The sequence below is a fragment of the Zootermopsis nevadensis genome, unplaced genomic scaffold (genome assembly GCF_977971745.1).
Source record: "Zootermopsis nevadensis isolate Lab colony 2312 unplaced genomic scaffold, Znev_1.0 Znev_ptg000003l, whole genome shotgun sequence".
NCBI lineage: Eukaryota > Metazoa > Arthropoda > Insecta > Blattodea > Termopsidae > Zootermopsis > Zootermopsis nevadensis.
The window spans coordinates 7,325,082-7,345,469 of record NW_028259135.1 but is presented as its reverse complement, the minus strand read 5'-3'; the positions used below and the strand labels follow the sequence as shown (position 1 = coordinate 7,345,469).

The window sequence follows — 20,388 nt, the reverse complement described above, 5'->3', positions numbered from 1 at the left end:
GCCGGGCCGCGGGTGTTAAAAGGTTGAAGAACACTGGTCTAGAAGGAATTTCGAATTTCGGCAGGAAGACATTTCATTCAATTGATGCTAATATTTGATGAGACCGAATGTTGAAATCACTTAACATTGTTATTGATAGCGTTTGGTCTATGGCATCAGGGAATTACCAATTCAAGAAACGTCCTGTTTCTTTCAACTAACAATCTGGCTTGGCAGTAGACCATTGTGATAATGTGGTTGCCACCAAAAACAAGATTTGCAGGTTCAAACCTGGCCGAGGTCAGTGGACTTTAAACTTTAAAGGATGATAGAAATCAGTAGCACAATTTCCTACGGAGGGGAAGTAATGTCGGCCGGTTCCATGCCGAGGATTTACGGTAAATTATTAAATGCTTTCTTCTTCTTCTTCTTATAGCGTTATAACCCTGTGTGGGTCTTAGCTTGTTCGATGAATTTTTTCCATTCTGTCCTATCATTCACAATTATTAAATGCTTTAGAAGTACGAATTCAAGAAAGAAGACAAGTTGGATTGGTAACCCTTTTGCTATATTTGCAAAATCCACAAACATTTCAACAAGTAAATCTAGTGTATTTCTACTAGCTTCTGGAAAAATATTGTCTAGAATATATCCAAATTCTTGTGTGGAAACAGATTCCGATGATGAATATATCGAAAACGGAGAAACTATTAATCAGGGAAATGCTCTAAAAGAAGCCATGGAAAAATCAATTCATAAGTTTCTTGAGGAACCTGAAGAAATAATATCGAATCCGAAGACACTGAAGGCCGAATTTTCAGTATTTGAGGCAACCAATAAAATAACAAAGAATTTAGATTTACTAGAGCAAAACGCTCCTTTCGGAGCTCCTTTCTTCTATCAAGGTCATTCGGCAAAATTGTAACGAAGACGGGTCACAAAAATGTGTAAGATCAATATCAACAAATCGACAACAATGGTTACCTAGGAAACGTCATCTGTTTACTCAGCATACAATGAAAGCAAGGGGGTTAAAACACTTTTAAAATCTTGAGTAATAAACCGGTTTAACCGGTTTTTTTGGAAATACTGGAATTCGAAAACAGGTTTTTTCAAAAGTCGATTTTTGTATAAACCCTAATACCAGCCCATGTACCTGTTGGATAAATTATCTACTTCAAAAAGTTGTAGATGTCAATTTCAGATCTGCTGAAAAAGAAAATCAACCTGTAATGATGCTCATGATTAACGTCAAAATATGAAACTATTTGTCACGCATCATGTAGTGTTAATATTTTTATTATAAACGAATCCAGTTACTGTTGTGTTCATTAATTGTAAACCAGTTGTGTAAACGTTCATATTGAAATATGTGATTTGTAATTGGTTTATGTTAAAGCTAAATAAATGTTCACGGATTACTTGACGACTTTATCACTAGCAGATTCTGTGTATCTTAGGATGATGCGTGATTAATGAGTACGAACTAGGAAGGAAAATGAATGCAGATGGTAGCCGCTAAATTTAATCTGCATTTCGGAATATTTTCCTTCGGTAACTGAATAAAACCACGAAGAATTTCTGTAGGTAAATGTTTCTGGCCTGAGTTTTGAAACCATGTCCTACGGAGTACGAAGGTGTTTTGGCAAAGCATTCAGAATTTAGCATTTGTGTGTATTCAGGTATGGATAACAGCTCTCCATTCCAGTTCCCTTACCAGATATTGCACCAACTAAACCCATATCATCAACACATCCCGTTCTTTAATGGAACACGGCGGGCGTTCACTGTTTTTACACAAGATCGCTAATGGGCGCCATAATGATTAATTTCGCACCCGTCACGTGCAAAAGATACGCCTTAGTGTTATATTTCCGTCCATATCTTGTATTTGTTTTTTGCAAGAGATCTCCCTCCTAGAGATTTCCTTATAAAAAATGTTGTGTGAATTTCTTATCTCCTTAAGCGTTTCGCATTCGTCTCATTCAGATATGATGTTACTTCTAACTCAGTTTTCACCATTTTCCTGCAAGACTGAATATCCTCAGCCGAAAAATTTTCTTATAAATATTTTCTTAAACATCCTCACTATATCTGACTGTGCTATTTTGTTGTTGGCAAGAAGTCGGAGAAAATAAGTTAGAACCGTTTTTCACTTTTAAATATTAGGACTTACCTAAAAGATACAGAGTGTCATAAACCAAAAGTTCTTGGAAGCCCCAATATCGTATCTTTAATTCATCTTCTTCCGCTCTGCGAGATGGACGAAGTTTAACCCATATAAAATAACGGTTATTGAACGTAGGATCTCAGGTTCTGGCAGCGGTGAGGACGAAGATGGCTGTGTTCTGGGTTGTTGCGTCATGTCCCCTGGTAGAAATTGACCTGCATTTCAGAGGTACTTACTGCCTTCATGATCCTAATTATGGATTCAGGAAGTACCTCTGAAACATCGGTAAACTTGTACCAGACTACACGACGCTACAAGCCAGAAGACAGCCATTATGTATAGCTATTTTGTCTTATTTATTTTAATATTTTGGGTTCTTGTTCTAATATGTTATAATATAAAAACATGACCTGGATTGTAGTAAGGACCTCTCAAATAATTGCATGAAAATTAAGATATATTAAGTGGTTATTTTAAACTATTAAGCATCGGCCTACTTTTGAACGTGAGTTTATATATCAACCTAACCTAACCTGGAATTTTGTGTACATTTTTAGTAAGAAATCGTGAAACCACAAGAATAAAATGGGCATGTATTATAGAAGAAACTGGAATCCGTGGCATATTTGTACCTAACTGCATTTAAGTTTACTGATTATTAAACAGCCCCACTTAATGGTACACGCACCTTGTCGTGGTGGTGGGGCTTGAGTACATCAGTGACCCCTAGAGCTACTGGTAGGGCCTCCTTAGCCAGATTGGTCGAGCGGAGAGGTCAGACTAAGACAGGTACCCTTGTCCTCCAAAGCTAAAAAACTTGCACTGTAAAAAGGAAGATGTTTCGAAACCTGAACCTCGGACAGACGGACCTAACAGAAGGAACGAATGGAAGATTAGAATTGAGGAGGCCATGGACCGAATACGGACCGGAGAGCCATAGAAGATTATTAAACAGACTTACACTTAATCGATTCTTATACTAAAGCAGGAACATTGAATACAAAGGAGAGAATATATATATGAACTAGTAGCCTCTGCATCCAGACCGGCTCTGGGGCCCACCCAGCCTCCTATCCAATGGGTACCGGGGTCCTTTCCCGGGGGTAAAGCCGGCCGGGGCGTGATGCTGACCACTCACCCCCATCTAGTGCCGAGGTCAAGAATGAGTAGGAGCTATACCTCTACTCCCCCCAAGCGCCTACATGGCGTATAGTGGGACAAACTTTACTTTACTTTAGTCTTCAAAGAATTTAGTTGTTCTAATTGAAGGCTACGTCTGTGTTTGTTTGCCATCAAAGATGTCGGACATTTTAAAATGGTGTGGGGGGGGGGAGGAAGAGGGACTACGGGCGAAGTTTATTTATATATTTATAACTTTGTATTTTATTAAGCAGCTACTTTGTAACTATTGCCTGTGGTAATCGATGTTAAGAAAACAAATTGCAGGTCAATGAGAAGTCCAAAAGTACTGTTAGCATCTCGATAAGTTGTACGTTTCATTCAGTCGATTCATCTCAGTAACTTTAAGTTAAATAAGACTGCGGGCCACATTGTAAAGTCTGGCCAATCATGGGGCGTTCATAGACCATGGATTTCGCACCAAAGCAATGTAATTTATTTTCTCATACAAGTAGGAAAATACTAAAATCGATCTAAAAATTGATTTTTAGGTACTGTGGGTTGCATACGTTTCCCATTGGTACGCATGTGGCAAATGAGGACGATGCGTATATATATATATATATATATATATATATATAGTTTACAGAATCGAAGTAATTTAAAAGTTGAATAACTCTCACATTTTTTACATGTTTCAAAATGTTTGTACATAAGATAAAATAGGTCTTTACAATTTTTTTAACGAAATAGGAAGACAAATATTTATAACATGGGCAAGTAATATTACATTTTTAAACTCTGAATGTGTTACTTACTTTCCATAGGTCAATCTATCAGCTTCGTTACGAAGATGACAATTAGGAAACCAATTCCCGGTAGGCACCCAGTTCTTCACAACAGCTGTAAGCAAGCAGGAAATATGTACATTAACACCGAGACTACCTGAGGTCGGGAACTTTAGGCCCGCGGGCCGAATTTTGTCCTCACAACATTTTCATTTGAGCCATAACATGATTAGGGAACTAATCGATGCTCGAAGGGCAAATATTTCTGCTCCTGAACGGCACTTATATAAATATACATACTTTATCTGAACGCAAGGGTAAATAATCACAAAAGAATTAATGAGAAGTAGTCAGTAGTTATTGAGTACTGTATTTGCAGCTTGAACAGTTTTTCGGGTTAGCGGAGCTCAGTTACGAGCGAGCTGCGACCGAGTTCACTCCGTGTGTTGAGTTCCATTTCAATAACATTGACCCATTTATAATTAGGCTTTTCATTTCCACTGTTATTGTTCCTACTCAGCACGAACAGAATGCAAGGCAAGGGCAGAGGTGTAAAGAAAATAGGGGGACGTAAAGTAATACAGAGCCAAATTAGAAAAATGTTGACAAGTGTTTACAGTTTCATGAAGAAAGAAGCTGACAACGGCAACGTGATTAACGTTAATCAAATACAAAATCGTGTTTCTGAAGCTACTGGTGTGTCCAAAAGTACTCTGAAACGCATTTTAAAAGAGTGCGAACATAATAAACGAGTGGGAAAAGAATTCAGCACACCTCACAAAAAACGGCCAAGAAGGAAATTTAAAACTGATGTAGATGTTTTTAGCAGGTGTGTAATTCGAAGAACGATTAACGAATTTTACATTACACAAAGTAAGCGTCCTACATTAAAATCGTTTTTAGCAGTAATAAAGAAAAAGATTAATTTCAGTGGCTGAAAGTGGGCTTGGAAAATAATTAGAAATCTAGGCTTGAGGTGGAGGAAATCTGAAAGGATATTTGAGAAATTAAGTCGTTACAGAAATGAGGGGTGCCGTGCCATCTACAAGGACGGAACTTACATTCATTCCTAACACACAGAAGAACATTCCTTAGGTGATGGTACAAACGCGGGTCTGCCTGCACCCGTCTCCAAAGAACAGCGAGTCATCACCATAGTACATACTTGCAGTGAAAATGGCGTAATTTGAAAACGTTTGTTAATGTTTAAATCGGGGACAAAATCTGGAGATTATCATCACGAATTTAATTTTGAAAACGTTGGAAGATGGCTCAAAACGAAGTTAATTCCAAACCTTCCACCAAATTCGGTATTAGTAGTGGACAATGCAGCTTACCATAACGTACAACTTAATCCGGCTCCAACTTCTTCATCTCGAAAAAGTGCTTTCAGATCGTAGCATTCCTTTCAGTGACGGAATGTGTAAGCCCGAATTGTATTCTCTAATTAAACTGCGTAAGCCACGATTCAAAACATTCAAAATTGACGCTCTACTGGCTGAACATGGCCACTCTGTCCTTCGCTTGCCGCCATGTCACCCAGATCTTAGTCCGATTGAACTGATATGGGGATTGGTCAAAGAATATGTCGCCAGAAAGAATGTCGGTTTCCGTCTAGATGATGCTATGAAACTAGCTGAGGAAAAGTTTAGTAGCATCACAAAGGAAGAATAGAGTTCGCGGTGCAACAATTCCCTTCAGTGCGAACAGAATTAATTACGACGACGTTTCGGAACAAATTATAGTTAACTTACAAAACGGCACCGATACCGGCAGTTGAAGCAGTAGTGACGAAGAGGGGGGGAAGGAAGAAGTTGCAGAAGAAGATGATGAGGAATTAAGTGGAATAGAAGCTTTGTAAAATCTTCATTAGCTACTGGAGGTAATTCAATCTACGCTTATGTTTTTGTGTTCAGTAGTACAGAGAGAAATGTTCCCCTGCATGCCCAACTATCGCAGACAGCGTCCTTACCCTCCCGCACGCGCATCTCACATCTAATATCTGAGCTACAAGTAATTCATTGTTTTGTTAAACCGTATGACATGTAACAAAGAAATATCGCAATTACTTTTCGTTAATAACTGAAGTTTCAAAGAAAAATTATTAATGAAATAAAAACTGTCTGAAAGCTAACAATCAACGTCTTTACAGCAAACTCAGTTGTACGGATAAATATAGCAGCTGTCTACTTTGAAATTAAATTAATGAAGTTAATGTGGCCCGCGGTAATGAAACATTCTATGACCTGTGGTGGATAGGACATACTTTTCTGAACATTTGACAAATATCGACTTATCGATCCTTTGTCTTATGATACTTTCGAGTCACTCGCATTGCAGATTCCTAGTAGGATATTAATCGGAGCCCGCACGCCTGCAGACTCACGATATCTGAGCAGAATTAAGTGAGTACGTCTTATGATACTTGAAAAAACTAAGTTTTAGTAACAATAATTTTCTGCTTCTTTTGAGAAATGTTTTGTTGTAGTTCTGGAAATTGATGGTCCTTTGCCCCACCTACATTTAACGTAGCACCCACCAGCTAGGGCGAAAAGAAAGGTAGGGCTGTTATCAGCTTCTTATCACAGTAAATACAATCAGGCGGAAATAACATCCAGGCAATTGCAAATACACGACTGTTGTGTATATAAGATAGCGAATACCAATATGCAATTTCCTTAAAAAAATATTTTCTACACGGAAATTTTATTTATATTTAATTAATTTTGCACTTTGTATAAGAGTTCAACCGCCGATGATAAAAAACGAAATGATGAAGTATATCAAACTACTTCCTTATCAGCCAGAGTAACAAATTCATTCTTTCGCCTCTGGACGTGGTACTATGTGCCATGTACTGCCATTTCATTCCAAATGCAACAAAGAACACACTCACTGTGGAGCGTAAAGCTTGGTCCAGGTCCGCGATGATGTCGTCCACATCCTCCAGCCCCACAGATAACCTCACTAGATTATCTGTGATTCCCAACCGTGCTCTGTCCCCAACCGGAAAGGAGGCGTGGCTCAGTACCGACCTGAAGGAATACATAACCTCTCAACACCCTCATCGATTCCACAAATTAAATCCTCCAGACCGAACAGCCATTACGTTTGGGTCGGTCATGACAGTGGGACTTCTCGGCCCGTTTCACACTGTCGACCGGTCGCCAGCGACCAGTCGCTGAACGACCACAAGGTAGAAAAGCTAAGTACGAGCTTACACACGAGGGCGACCGCGACCCATGGCCGCCGTCGACCAACAAGAAGTGAGCGACGCACGGGAGACCAACGACCACGAGATACATAGATGGCAATCACGTGTTCACATTGTGGGCGACTCAGTCAGCGACCAGAGCTCAGAGAGGTGACATATCCATTGTTTCTTGTTTCCTCCCGTCTTGTTCATGTCAATCAAGTGATCAGTATATCATGCGTTTTGATACTAAAAGATTTCGGCTGTAGAGTCACGAAGAACCATTTCGGACCTTGCAAGTCCCGATTATGCAAACAGGGAGTTGAAAAAAAGTCAGTGGGAAGAGGTTGTGAAATTGTTTGGCGGGGACGGACTTCCTGAAGCGTCCACACTGCTTGACTGCTTCCAAAGTACTGAGGCTGAGGCCTCTGTCTGCGCTGGTCGCCCTGCTGGTCTCCTCGTTTGGTCGTTCAGCGACTGGTGAAACGGCCCTTAGATTCCATTGGTTGTACTACCATGAACCTGTGCTCGCCTTTGTTACATGCTATGTTAAGTTGAAACAAAACTTCAGCTAAAATATATAAATCATGCATAGAAACAAGATTGTTAACACTTTAAAAGACACATTGTGCCAACGCCAACGGTACCTCAGACCTAGACGACGTTCTTCAGATGTTTCATGGAGGTGGATAACATCGGACGTGGACTTACGGAATCTCCGCGAGGCTCTCGACGCCGCCAAGACTGCCGGCCATGTTAATGAGTCGAAACTTCTTGAGCAACGCGCTGGTTTGCTGCAGGTCGCCGTTGACATAGAAGGAAATCATGCTTGTGTAGCCTGAGGTCTGGCGCTTGGCAAGCTCGTGTTGAGGGTGACTCGGTAGCCATGGACACAGCACCTTGGTGACCAAGGGGTGGGACTCCAGGAACTGCGCTACCTTGAGACCATTCTTCATGTGGTGCCTGAGGCGAACTGGCAGTGTCTTCAGGCTGCGATACACCAGGTAGCAGTCGAAAGGCGAAGGGCCGATCCCAGCATCTGTGGCATGAGGAATATTTATTGAGGGCATGGAAGTGAAGCTCAACGCTTTGCGTTCTTCGGAACTAAGAGCCTCGGGGCAGGAGTCTGTCTTCCTGGAAGCTGGCTGTGATGGTTACAAAACGATCCCCCGTCCTGTCATCTGGCAACGATTAATATGTCTCAGAAATATTAATTGAAACCAGCAATAGACGACAATTTTAAAGCTGAAGGCCTATGGAATTTAAAATGTAAGTCAGATATAATTTGTAAAGACGCATGAAGACCTCCAGGTCTTAACAAATGTGTTACGTAAACTCTGCAAACCATTTCTCTTCTGCCGTACCAAACCTCACGAAACACAACACAGACAACAATGCTGGAAACGCCTTGAGGTGTCTTTTGAAGCTGTAGTACGGTGTCCACATCGCTTGTTGACCGAAGAACAAGACCGCTGTGAGGGTCACTCCTCCCGTCCCGGTCACCGACTGAGCTGTCTCTTGTGTGGGTTGCTTAAGGATTTATATCGACAAATAAGACACTGGCAATGTAGAGTTGATAAGACCCGTAACAAAAGCTGAACTATGGGCTCACGAGGAGATAAGAATGCACACAAAAAAATCATACAAGTGGACGTAATAAATAACAAAGTATCTTCACAGATAAACAGTAATCACTTAAGCTCAACGGTCTCCGCAAGAATTCCAACAAAAACTCTTGACTCCAGAAAAGGACAAGGAGGTCCTCATGAGGCACCGAGATTGAACTAAAATTGCAACACGACGACCATCACCCATTTTCATGGGTTCCTAGTGAAAACTCACGAATACTATTCAAGATGTCTCAGATTTTAATTTCGATCCAAAATCGGCTGTCGCGAATGTTTTATTGGTTTTCCCCAGTCACTACAGGAACGTTCTGGTAATACGGTTCTTAATTACATTCAATTCTTTAAAACCTGTAATCAGAAACGGACGCAAGTGGACCGAGTTAAAATGGACTTACACCCAATGTCGATGCAAGTGACGCGAGAAAATTTTTAATAGCACAAAAGGAAATAAATATGGACTAGTTCATACCACATCATACACGAAACTGTAAAATACAGTTGCATGAGTAGGAAATACGACAACTCCATGCGCGTACACGTCAGACTGAATGCGAAAAGTGCTTTTTCTATTTGTGGTCTTCAGATGGTGAGAGTAAGTCAGTCGGAAGCACTGGATGTACAGGCATACCTCGGAGATATTGCGGGTTCGGTTCCAGATCGCCGCAATAAAGCGAGTCACACGAATTTTTTTGGTTTCCCAGTGCATATAAAAGTTATGTTTACACTATACTCTAGTCTATTAAGTGTGCAGTTGCATTATGTAGCAATATTGGAAGAAACAATATATGGTATAAGGCCAGTGGGAAGACCTAAAGGTAAATGGCTGGATGCAGTGACGACTGATTCCAGAAATCTCCTTGGAACAGCAGCTTGGAGAAGGATAGCGTTGGATAGAGAGGATTGGAGGAAGAAGATAGAGGAGGCTAGGGCTCGATTTTGGGCTGTTACGCCATAGTAGTAGTAGTAGTAGCATTATGTCTAAAAAAACAATGCGAGAACATTGCGAGAATTACCAAAATGTGACACAGAGACACGAAGTGAGCACATGCTGTTGGAAAAATGGCGACGACAGACTTGCTCGACGCAGGGTTGCCACAAACCTTCAATTTGTAAAAAAAAAAAAAGCAATATCTGCGAAGCGCAATTAAACGAGGTAAGCCTGTATTACGTTGCGTAGAACCAACAGACAGAGTAGTGGACGGCTTCTACTCACTATTCTGTAGATACCGCAGACGAGGTAAAAGGTTATCATCGTTGAAACACATTGCGCCCATGCAGACATCTGTGTGCCCGTTCAGGTACTTCGTAGCCGAATAAACTGAGATGTCAGCGCCCATATCGAGCGGCCTCTGAAACAGGATACAATTATACAGAGCGCCCTCTAACCCAGTGGTATTCAACCTTTTTTGTTCGCGTACCCCCAGATATAATTTCTCTTCAAGTTTGTACCCCCAAAGTTGTTGGTGTATAATTCAAGTTATACATAGTATATAATCTACATCTAAAATAAATTAAATAAATTACATTACTGATTATGTTTATCATAAAATAATATATATATTAAATTTCACGTACCCCTTAAGATGTTTTTGCGTACCCAGGTTGGATACCACTGCTCTAACCCATTCTACGTCAGACTGGTTTACATGAAATAGTATAACAATTTGTTGTTTATTTAACTGTTTTGTGTTAATTACTGTATGCAAATATAATTTTTTGCTACACTCGACTCTTCCAGAAATACTGTTAGCGTCACTGCCACTAATGCAAATAAATGACGCTAGATCTTCATCGCATCAAAATCTATTGGATTAGTGGTTTTATAAATGATTAAGATGAATTGTGTATATTCGTTTCATCTGATATTCTGTTTAAGTCCGGAACTTCGTATTTTTCTCCCTGTGAAGACGGAAGTTTGGAAGATATTTGTGAAAAAGAAGTGGCACGTGGACTTAAAAGGGGGTTAAGTAAGACAAAAATGAGTTTTCATGACATTTCAACTGGCATTGATGACATTAAATAAAGCAGCTTATTTGGGCATTTATGTAAACTAGTGACATATATCGGTTTGTGAACGGTATTGTGAAGTGTGGAATGTGCTTTTAACCAAACGCCGAACCCTGAACTTCCAGGAATGCCTTCTGAACTTTGACTGTGGAAAGTCACAGAAACCTCACACTTCACTCCGAAAGTGAAGATGATTATCTCAGGGACTATAGGACGTTTTGCTAGTTCCACGTGCCAGAAAATGATTCTCCTCTTTCAAAGGAACCCCTAGATCGGCAGACTGGAAGGCACTTGTATGTGTGTATTGACCAACGGTTAACTGAAAATGGATGATGATTCACAGGCTAGTTGAAGCTTCCGTGCTTTGCCTCAGCGGAAAGCCGAATACCAAGGTACAGTCCACAGATCAGGAGAAAAGCCCTGGTAGAAATGCGATATACGCGCATGCGCAAGATTTCGCGGTAAGTGACGAGCTGCTACTAGCCAACCTAAAAGCATTTGTTCCACAACCACTGAAGGAACAACAGACAAAAGTCTTTCATAAGTTCTAATGTGTATAGCTTTAAAATTACCTCACAGTGGCCGAGCGAGCTCGGAGTCAGAAAAGTCAGTTGCTTCTTCAGACTCAACATCTTCACAAGAAGTCTCTTCGTCATCGCTACTGTCATTTGGATTGGATTGTTCCACATGTTGGCAGTATCCTTCCCAATCCTCTGCAGTCACAGTTACAATCCCTTCTGTTGTTAAATCCAACAGCCGCTTCAAAGACAGATCATCTGTCACGCTGTTCTCGCGAACTTGGTTCTTTTACCTTAGACCATGCTAGTTCTATTGGGCTAAGGTCACGCATATATGGAGGCAATGTGACCATGGGCGTTTAGTAACTGATCAATTTTGAAGAAAAAAATTCTTTTGGTTTCCTTGTCAATATTAGGTCATAGAGTTGGCCTTTACTCATAGCTGGATCACAGAAGACTCCGTGCCGCTGTAACCACGAGATCATTTCAGATTTAACTGAATATTTAATGGCGATTTATCTGCTTGTACGCTGTGGTATGGAGCGTTATCAAGTACTACCACTGAACTGGGGGGCAAATTCTGTAACATTTTCTCTCTAACCCACTTTTCAAAATTTGTACTGTTCATCTGACCATGGTAGTCGCCACTTGCCGATCAAGCTTCATATATCAGTCCCACACCTTGGAAGAAACCAGCACGCGATCCAGCGTGAACCATAACCAGTCTTTTTCCAGCATTTCCATCAGAGCATACCCCTTTAACTTTTTGAAAGTTAAATTGCTGTCTACCCAGCATTCATGTAGGTAGAATATTTGTATTCCTTCATTGCGAAGCGTCTTAATATTCACTAAATATCTCTCTCGCCAGTTTACTATGTCCGGCCTTTCAATCAAGATCTTGAGCTTACTTAGATTTTCCTTTCACTTAAACCCTAAGTTATGTAAAATATTCCGTAGAGAATCAACACCCCCATGGAAAGTCAATTTTTTGTTTAATTATGGGCAGTAGCTTGGGGCAGCTTGGTACTTTCTTCTGTATTGCGTAAAATTCTTACACAGTCCGCCTTATCACTGACATTGCAAAGGAGTCAATGGTGACATTCCTGTCAGTAGGTCCAGGCCGGTGTTTTCCAGGCGTGTGTAAAGGTGACAGTGTGCCCCTCTCGTCTCTATCTTTTGACTCTCGCCTAACCTTCTTAATTAAAGCCTTAGATACACCCGCTTATCTGGCTGCCCTGTCTGTTGCACGTGTCAAGGGAAATTTCAGCTCTTTCCGTCTTGCTTCCTCATCACACAGCTTCACTACGCTGTATATTATTTCCTGCGCTTCCCTGTGAATAATTTTCCCCTGTTTACGTACACTCGACATCTTTAAAGCACCTGTGATTGAATATAGAATATTATCACTACACCCACAGAACACAGAACAAACGCACTCAGTTCACGCTACTCTTAACTGCTTGATGTTTTCAGTCTGTGTAGTAGCGTAAAACTCTGACGTATCGCACTTCCCACCAATAGCAGCCATCTAGTCCAGCTGATAAGTAACATTCCCCCCGCACCGCACCAGAAACGACTTCGCCCCCGCAGGGCTTTTCTCGTGATCTGTGGACAGTAACATTCAAGGGGGTGGGGGAATGACCCGCATAACTCTGATCGTGGAGGCCTTCAGCAAAAATTAACCAAAACCATCCGGATTCAACTCCGAAATACCCGTCACACCAAAGTACAAATTTCCCGATCTGATAATTCTCTCATCTTTAACATGAATTAATTTTGAGCATACTGGACAGAACAAACGTCATCGGCTGACGATAAAAATTCCAGTAGGCACTTGCAATGTCGAAAAGCCGCGAGAGACGGATAATATTAAACAGTTTCAAACAACAAGCTGATTTATGATGTAGGATATTAGCATAGAAATTAATACTGATTCTAGAATCTCGTAAAGTAAATCCTCCTTAACACGCCTTATTGTTGCATAAACTTGCGTGCACCTGGAAAATAACATGAAAGTACCTATCGGCCTATGAGGTGGCTTGGCTAAAGGCGAATTCTCATCCACGCTTATTGAATCAGGATCTTTACTGGATAGGAAAACATATGGCCTGTCCCCACCACATCCTAATATGCGTTACCCACACGCTCTCTTCTCAAGTACCTGATAGTACGACGTCAGGAAGGTGTTATCGACGGCGAAGAGAATGCCTGGAGCCCTGTGCACAATTTCTGCAATTCTGGCGATGTCGCACAGACTGAGCAGGGGATTAGACGGCGTCTCCAGGAACACGAGCTTCGTGTTCGCCTGCAGAGCATTCTCGACGTTCTCCGGGTCTCTTGCGTCTACGTACGTCGTGGTGATGCCCACTCGCCCGGTTATCTGCAAACACACGTCTCTCACTCAGCCACATACGTACATGCAAAAACTGCAGCGTTGCTTCAACATTTTCAGATTTTTTGAAACAACTTGCATGGGATTGCCCGCTTCGATGTTTGGATTTCTAACAAAAATCTGAGTAGCTGCTTTGTGTTCTTATACAAGGCTGTCTACGTCATGTTGGAGCGTCCAAGGGACATTAAATCGCTGTAAAAGCACAGCAATGGACTACGTGACGATGGTTCTTATCCCTACACGCAGTGTGCCGCTCTCCCTAGACCAATCCCGCACTCCCACCTCATTGAGATGTCGAAGGAGCTAATTTATCTCGATATAGTGCCATAATATACGGATATTAACCTCCATGCACCCTATACGCCTTTATAGAATCATATTTATTCCCCGGAAGAATTGTGTCGTCACCTTTCTGTTCTTCACGAAAGTTGAAGTAAGGAATTGAAGGAGGCAATTGAAATCCGATTCAATACCGCAAATATCAACAGAGACGGAGGTTTTATGCTGGGCCGGGCCTGGTTCCCTGTTTTGAATATGTTGTATAATCTGTTAGCTGAGCATAACAAGGCGAGCTCGTGACGTCATCCACCAGTCACATGGGGCTGGTGCAGGTATACGGAGAGCCCCAACCACTTCAGTACCCTGCGGACGATGACAGAGGTGGACCTCGAAACGGTGGTCTTTTCATGTCTTAACCACTAGACGCGGCTGATAGCCCGAGAGGATTTTATTGTAGAACTCTGTTGTTCGCAGAGCTAATAAACAACGTAAATGTTAGAAGATGGCTTTCTTCTGGGTTGATGCGCCGTGTTGTCTCATAGAAGTTTACCGACGTTTCAGAACTTGTATTTCCAACACAAGGCAGGGGATGCATCGATGTTGATTGGTGTGACAAGGGAAAAAGAAGAAGAAGGTTGTTGAGTCATGTTCCTGAGGACAAAGAAACCGAAACGAGAATAGTTTTATCATATAATAAATTATTAATCACAAAACCGATCTCATTAGAAGGAGTGGGAAGCAATGTATACTGAACAATCGATACTAACGTAATCTTTCTTATCAGCGACCACCACAGATGTGGTCAAATCCATTTTGTGACGCATGAGAGTTGTGTACACACATTACCCATCACGGTGTAGGTAAAGTGACGTGCCTTTCAGTTGAATAACAATTTCACATCGTCTCATAGCTCACCGCGAACTGAAAAAGTTTTTCTTCTTACCACTTACTATTCGTTTGTCGCTTAAGCCCCTCTTCCATTTCAAAGGCTATCTTTTTGTGATTAATTCTCTTCTTCTCAATTCGTAACGAACTGCGGGTTTAACCAATAACGGATGCAAGTGGGCCAATTTCCCTCTGACCCCAAGAGAAAAGAGGCCTGGTAAATTGTTCCCATAACCTCATTTCATCACCTGAGCGTAAACATTTGTAGTTTCAAAGTTGATACAGCTTTAAATTACAGCAGCCGAGCAAAAGTCAAACTGCAACATTAAATACCAAGACTCGGGTTGTGAAGTCTGAACACAAAGCCCTCTATGACATGGTCGTCAGCATTCGTTTTACACGACTGCCACGCTGTCTCTCTACTCCGCATGTCAGGGTCATCCCTGTTTTGAAACACTGGACAACAGTTACTTCCATGTGGAGCAGCCTCTCTCTCTCTCTCTCTCTCTCTCTCTCTCTCTCTCTCTCTCTCTCTCTCTCTCTCTCTCTCTCTCTCTCTCACCTTCTCGAAGTATCGATAAGTCCCGCCGAAGATGACCTCTGACGAAACGATGTGGTCTCCAGTGTTCAGCAACTGCACGACGGCGCTGATGGCGCTAGTGCCTGAGGAAAAGCAGAGGCTATACTTGGAGTCCTCCAGCAAGGCAAATCCCTTTTCCAGGATCTGTCGCGAGGGGTTGTTTTGTCGCACGTACAGAAACCCCTGAAACATACCCACCAAAACTAAATCTGGCGCCATATCAAAACTGCCAGCTGAATCCAATTCAGTAACCCTGACATACTTCTCAAGCTCTGATTTTGAAATCGTCCTCTCATCTCGATGTTCCTTTACATAATTTTTGATTCTTCATATCATAATTCTGTAAGCATTTATATTCTTTAGTATCTTATTTCGAAATGACGATTCTGAATTTGAGAATTTATTTATTAATTATATTAGTACGTGTGTTCTTATAACAAATATGAAAAGAAACGAGCTCAAATAGAATTGTCGTATGAATAGTTTGTTTAGCCAATGGTATCTTCGATCTGTAGTAACAGAACCGCCCTATAAATACTAAAACTCTAACTAATACGACGAATGAACATCTCTCATCTTGTGGACGTTATTAATGTGACATTATTAACCTTTCAGACGGTATTTTCGGGATCACTGACCCTGTGTGTGGATGGATCATCCTGTTGAAAAGTGCTGGACAAGCCGATGGGAGGCATCAGGCTGTAATTATTGGACACATCCGGTTTGTATCCCAAGCGGACGGCTTTCGTGTCAAAACCCAAGTGCCGGGACTCTTCAGACATTTTCTCAGCTAAAACAGTTTTATGTAAGTTATACTGAAAGTCAGTTCCATCCATTGAAAGGTAACCATTACTGTAACTGTATTTATTATTTGTTTCGTTATTTAACGACACTTGGCTGGTTACAGAAATTAATGGGGAAAAGATGGTGTAAAACTTTGTTGTCCTACATCCTAAGTTTACTCTAGAGTAAAGGATAAAGATATTAAAGTGTGCTAGAACACCTCTGTCCTATCACTGGACCCTGAGCTGTAGTGCACACCACGTTTCACTACAAAAATGTCTGGTTTGTTTCTTGTTTCCCTAGTACATTCTTGGTGCTTTTCTAATTCGAATCAAACAATGGCAACCATTTTCAGATAAGTTACCCTAAACGAATTTTTACATACTCCAGTTACTCTTACCTTGAGGCTAATATGTGACTGGTTGTCTCTGTGGAAGGATGTTCACTGTCAACACACACAGATCATGTCGTAACGTTTTGCTATGAATGACCATGAACTGCCCCGATTAGAAACATACAAGGTTCAAGATCAATATCCAATCAATTGAAATTGGCCACCCTTTCGTTATGATCACGCAGTGTCCATCCGCATCTTCCAACTCCGAACTCGGATCACGGAATTTGGTATAAGTTCACAAAAATGTTGTCTGGTTAAACTGAGAAAGTAGGGAACAACGGAATACGTCATCCATCATCACCCAAATACAGACGTGAGCTAAGAAGTAACAAATAAAATTTTAAAATTAATCGGTGATGTAGTGGGTACTCCACTAGCCTTCTCTTAAAAAATATATCGCGTTCGATCACAACCGTTGTCACAAAACTTAAAATAAAATAATATGAAATCTGTCAGTAGAGCGACAATCAATCGTTTGAATCGTTTGAACCAAATTCCAATTTTAGGTAATTAACTTCTTCATTTCAAATAAAAAATTCGGTACACCTAGTCATGCTATAATTCGATGTCAGGCGGCAACATGCTGCGAGTGTGGTTCAGTTGCAATCCGTTTGTATCGAGCGAACATGGCGTATGGATCCATTTGAGGCTAGCGTCAAGGTCAAACAGAATGCAGCTGTGTCTCTGGTGTCTGCAAATGAAAAAAGGGATCAGAGGTCTCGACATTTGGTTGCCAGGTATGGGCAAAACTATTTGCTACAATGAAGTGTGTACGAATGGTAACAAATTTTTAAAAGCAAGTTGTTGTTACAGACAAGTAAGGACGTCAAACAAACAAACAGAACATGAATCGATCACAAGAAATTATTTTTGGAAACTGTCGTTTAACTGTCGCTGAAGTCGCTGGAAAAATTTAAAATAATGTTTCTCGTTTATAGTTCAAACCTTTGATGTAGCAACAACCATTTTTCACCACATTTATTTGCCAAAAATAAACTAAAACTGAATTACACTCGCAGCATGTCACTGTCTGACCTTGAGTTACGGTATAACCAGGACTAAGCAGTGTTGCTAACCAAACAACGGAAATATCCCAACGCTTGCTTTGACTTTTTAATTCCTCTCGTAAATAGTGCACCCCCAAATCCCAAGCGTCCATCTTCACCCTCTTCGCTGATGAGAGATAACATGTAGGCCTATATGTACCACAGATCAAAAAGTTAGGTTATGTTGTCAAAACGCTCCTCACTTCCATGAAGTCGTGGTGTCAGTGATAGAACTAAAATCAATTAGGATAAGACGCAGGTTATCTATAACTCCCGTAATTATAGACGAGAGTGAAATATAATCAGACAGAACGTTTTCTTGGAGATAACACATCAAAGCGATTCAAACCAAGATTTCACAGAGAGCGAAAGAGCACAGTCACTCCATTCCACAAAGTAGGCCAATATGGCTGCCACGCAAAACAATGTTATTCGCACCACTGGCAACATTCCAAGGCGGACATCGGTCCGTTATCTGCATCTGGCTTTCAAAATTCCGTATGTGTATGAATTCGTCACAAAATAATGCAGGGAGTAAGCAGAAGTCATACAAAATCAACATAACACTCATATTTGTAAAACAGCACATCGCGAAGCTCAACATAAAAGGTTCAAACTTCTTGGTGGTAAAGCCTATGGCCGTTCAAGTAACTAGATTAAGGTTGCAGCGTGGGTTAAGATAAGATTAGGTGTAAGAGAAGGCGTTGTAGTGAGGCACTGTTCCGTGCGCAGGTTTACCGCTGTTTTAAATACTATCCTTCCCTTCTGGAAGCTGTCGGTCTCCGCGTTCCTGCTCGGAATCTGAGAGATTTTTCCATGTTCAGCCCTTCGATTAAAAACAGTCCAGCTGCTAATGTTGTCTGCAGCGACTTGGACATAGTTCGAGACGAAAATTGTTACACTTCTTCACATTCCATAACAGTCTAATTTCCTTAATTTATTTAAATTATTATTACAAATATACTAATGTATTTAGTAGCAATTTTCTCTTTGTATTAGCGTCCTCCGTACTAATGTATTTTTATATTATGCTTTTAATTGCTTTCTATATTTATTATTGTGTTCGTGTTCTGTATCTATAAATGGCCTTCTGGCTGTTGATACAGCACACTAATAATGAAGAATTGAATTGAATTGAATCTGTAGTCAAAGCTTGGGAGACAAAGGTCTTATAAAAACAGGGTGTCTCAAATTATTTTTAATATTTTAATAAAAATATATTTACGTAATAGTGGTGGACTCAAGTGCCTCTAAGTAGTGTGGCATGCACTAAACAGTTAGAGATCGTCGCAGCTTGAAGCTGAAATTTCTTTCCCGTGACGGAAAGTGTAATACAAAATTACGGAGTTTTGCTGGACTTTCGAGTAAAGCAAATTCATTCTGAAGCGGACCGGAAACTAGGAGAATGTGCGAAGTAAACATAGGGCAAAGACGTGAATTTTCAACCGATCCACCAAAACTACTAACAATTTCAAGAATTTTTAGTAAATCTAAAAATGACGACACTGTACTAGACGTTTCATCTACGAGTGGGGAAAATTCTTCTTTGGTGTTAGCAGAAATTCTTACGATTAGCAATATAATATTTTAGGCGATATGCTAGGGTAACTGGAATCAGCAGGCAAGTGTTCAACGGATGTTGAAAACTTAGGTGTCGAGGCTGTTACGTGCAGTACTTGAACGTGATCCTGAGCACAGAACTGAGTTTGGCGAACGCTTTTAAAGGAAGTTGGACGAGGGTGAACAATTTGTGGACAAATTATTTGGTCTCATGAGGCGACATTCGAGCTGAATGGCACACTGAAATTTGAACCTAATGGTTTTTTAAAATCTGCAAACCGCATTTATACTGACAAGACAGTGAATTTACCACAAATTCTATTCTGGTGTGGTGTTTTATTCAGGCATATTGTAGGAGTATGCCTCTTTCAAGGGATAGTTAACATGCTGCCTCAATATGCTTTAAGGGATTCGTTGTGCTCATTATTCGTCAACTGCGTGCAGATGGAAAAATTTACCAACATGGCGGGGCACTCCAGCGTTATCATCGCGATGTCAGGACTTATCTTGATGATAACTTCACAGCGGAAGACCGAAGAGGAAGTGATGAGTACCCACCAAGTCCACTTGACTTTAAATCTTTATTTGGGAGGGGGGGCACCTAAAGGTTTCAGGTTACAGCACAAAATCATCACTCCAACAACTAAGGCATTGAAATGAGAGAAACTTTGGTGAAAATTTGTCAGCCAGTTATTCGCCGTTGTTAACACTGCCTAGAAGTTAACGGTTGTAATTTTGATTGTCTGTCATAGATTCCCATGTACCAAAAGCTATTTCTTCTGCACACACAAAATACTATTTTTTTTCAGAATTACGTGATGGGTATTTTATTTGTGGAAAGTTGTATACATTTATAAACAAATTTATTAAAAGCAGGTTGTTTAAAAAAAGATGTATGCACAGCAGTAACTTTGGTGGCAGCTTGTCAGTAAGTTGCTCACCGCTGACAACTCCGCCACGGAGCTAACGGTGGCCATATTGAATACTTACACTAAATTAGCAAGGTCAGTAAATGCCAGTGCTAACGAATGTAATGGTATAGCTTATTAAAATGTCTGTTCATT

General features: G+C 40.8%; 1 protein-coding gene and 1 long non-coding RNA gene across 2 annotated transcripts; one reads left to right on the top strand and one right to left on the bottom strand.

Moving 5' to 3' along the window:
* Positions 1-3,941: 3,941 nt before the first annotated feature.
* Positions 3,942-16,320, bottom strand: LOC110836660 (cystathionine gamma-lyase). The gene is made up of 7 exons (XM_087341668.1): positions 16,177-16,320; positions 15,521-15,721; positions 13,564-13,782; positions 10,091-10,226; positions 7,961-8,288; positions 6,953-7,091; positions 3,942-4,171 (listed from the first exon to the last, which is right to left on the bottom strand). Exons 1-7 carry the CDS (start codon positions 16,318-16,320, stop codon positions 4,163-4,165), a joined length of 1,176 nt encoding a protein of 391 aa, XP_087197794.1. The 3' UTR covers positions 3,942-4,162.
* Positions 15,720-20,388, top strand: LOC110836661 (uncharacterized). The gene is made up of 3 exons (XR_002545403.2): positions 15,720-15,880; positions 16,154-16,343; positions 19,732-20,388. It is a non-coding gene; the product is annotated as an uncharacterized LOC110836661 (long non-coding RNA).

Excerpts from the sequence above, each read along its gene's own strand:
- LOC110836660 (XM_087341668.1), bottom strand. The coding sequence starts at position 16,320 with ATGTCTGAAGAGTCCCGGCACTTGGGTTTTGACACGAAAGCCGTCCGC. Across the intron at positions 13,783-15,520 it reads CTTATCGATACTTCGAGAAG|ATAACCGGGCGAGTGGGCAT; the intron begins GTGAGAGAGAGA and ends GTGTGTTTGCAG. Across the intron at positions 8,289-10,090 it reads TCTGCGGTATCTACAGAATA|ATGCTGGGATCGGCCCTTCG; the intron begins GTGAGTAGAAGC and ends CTCATGCCACAG.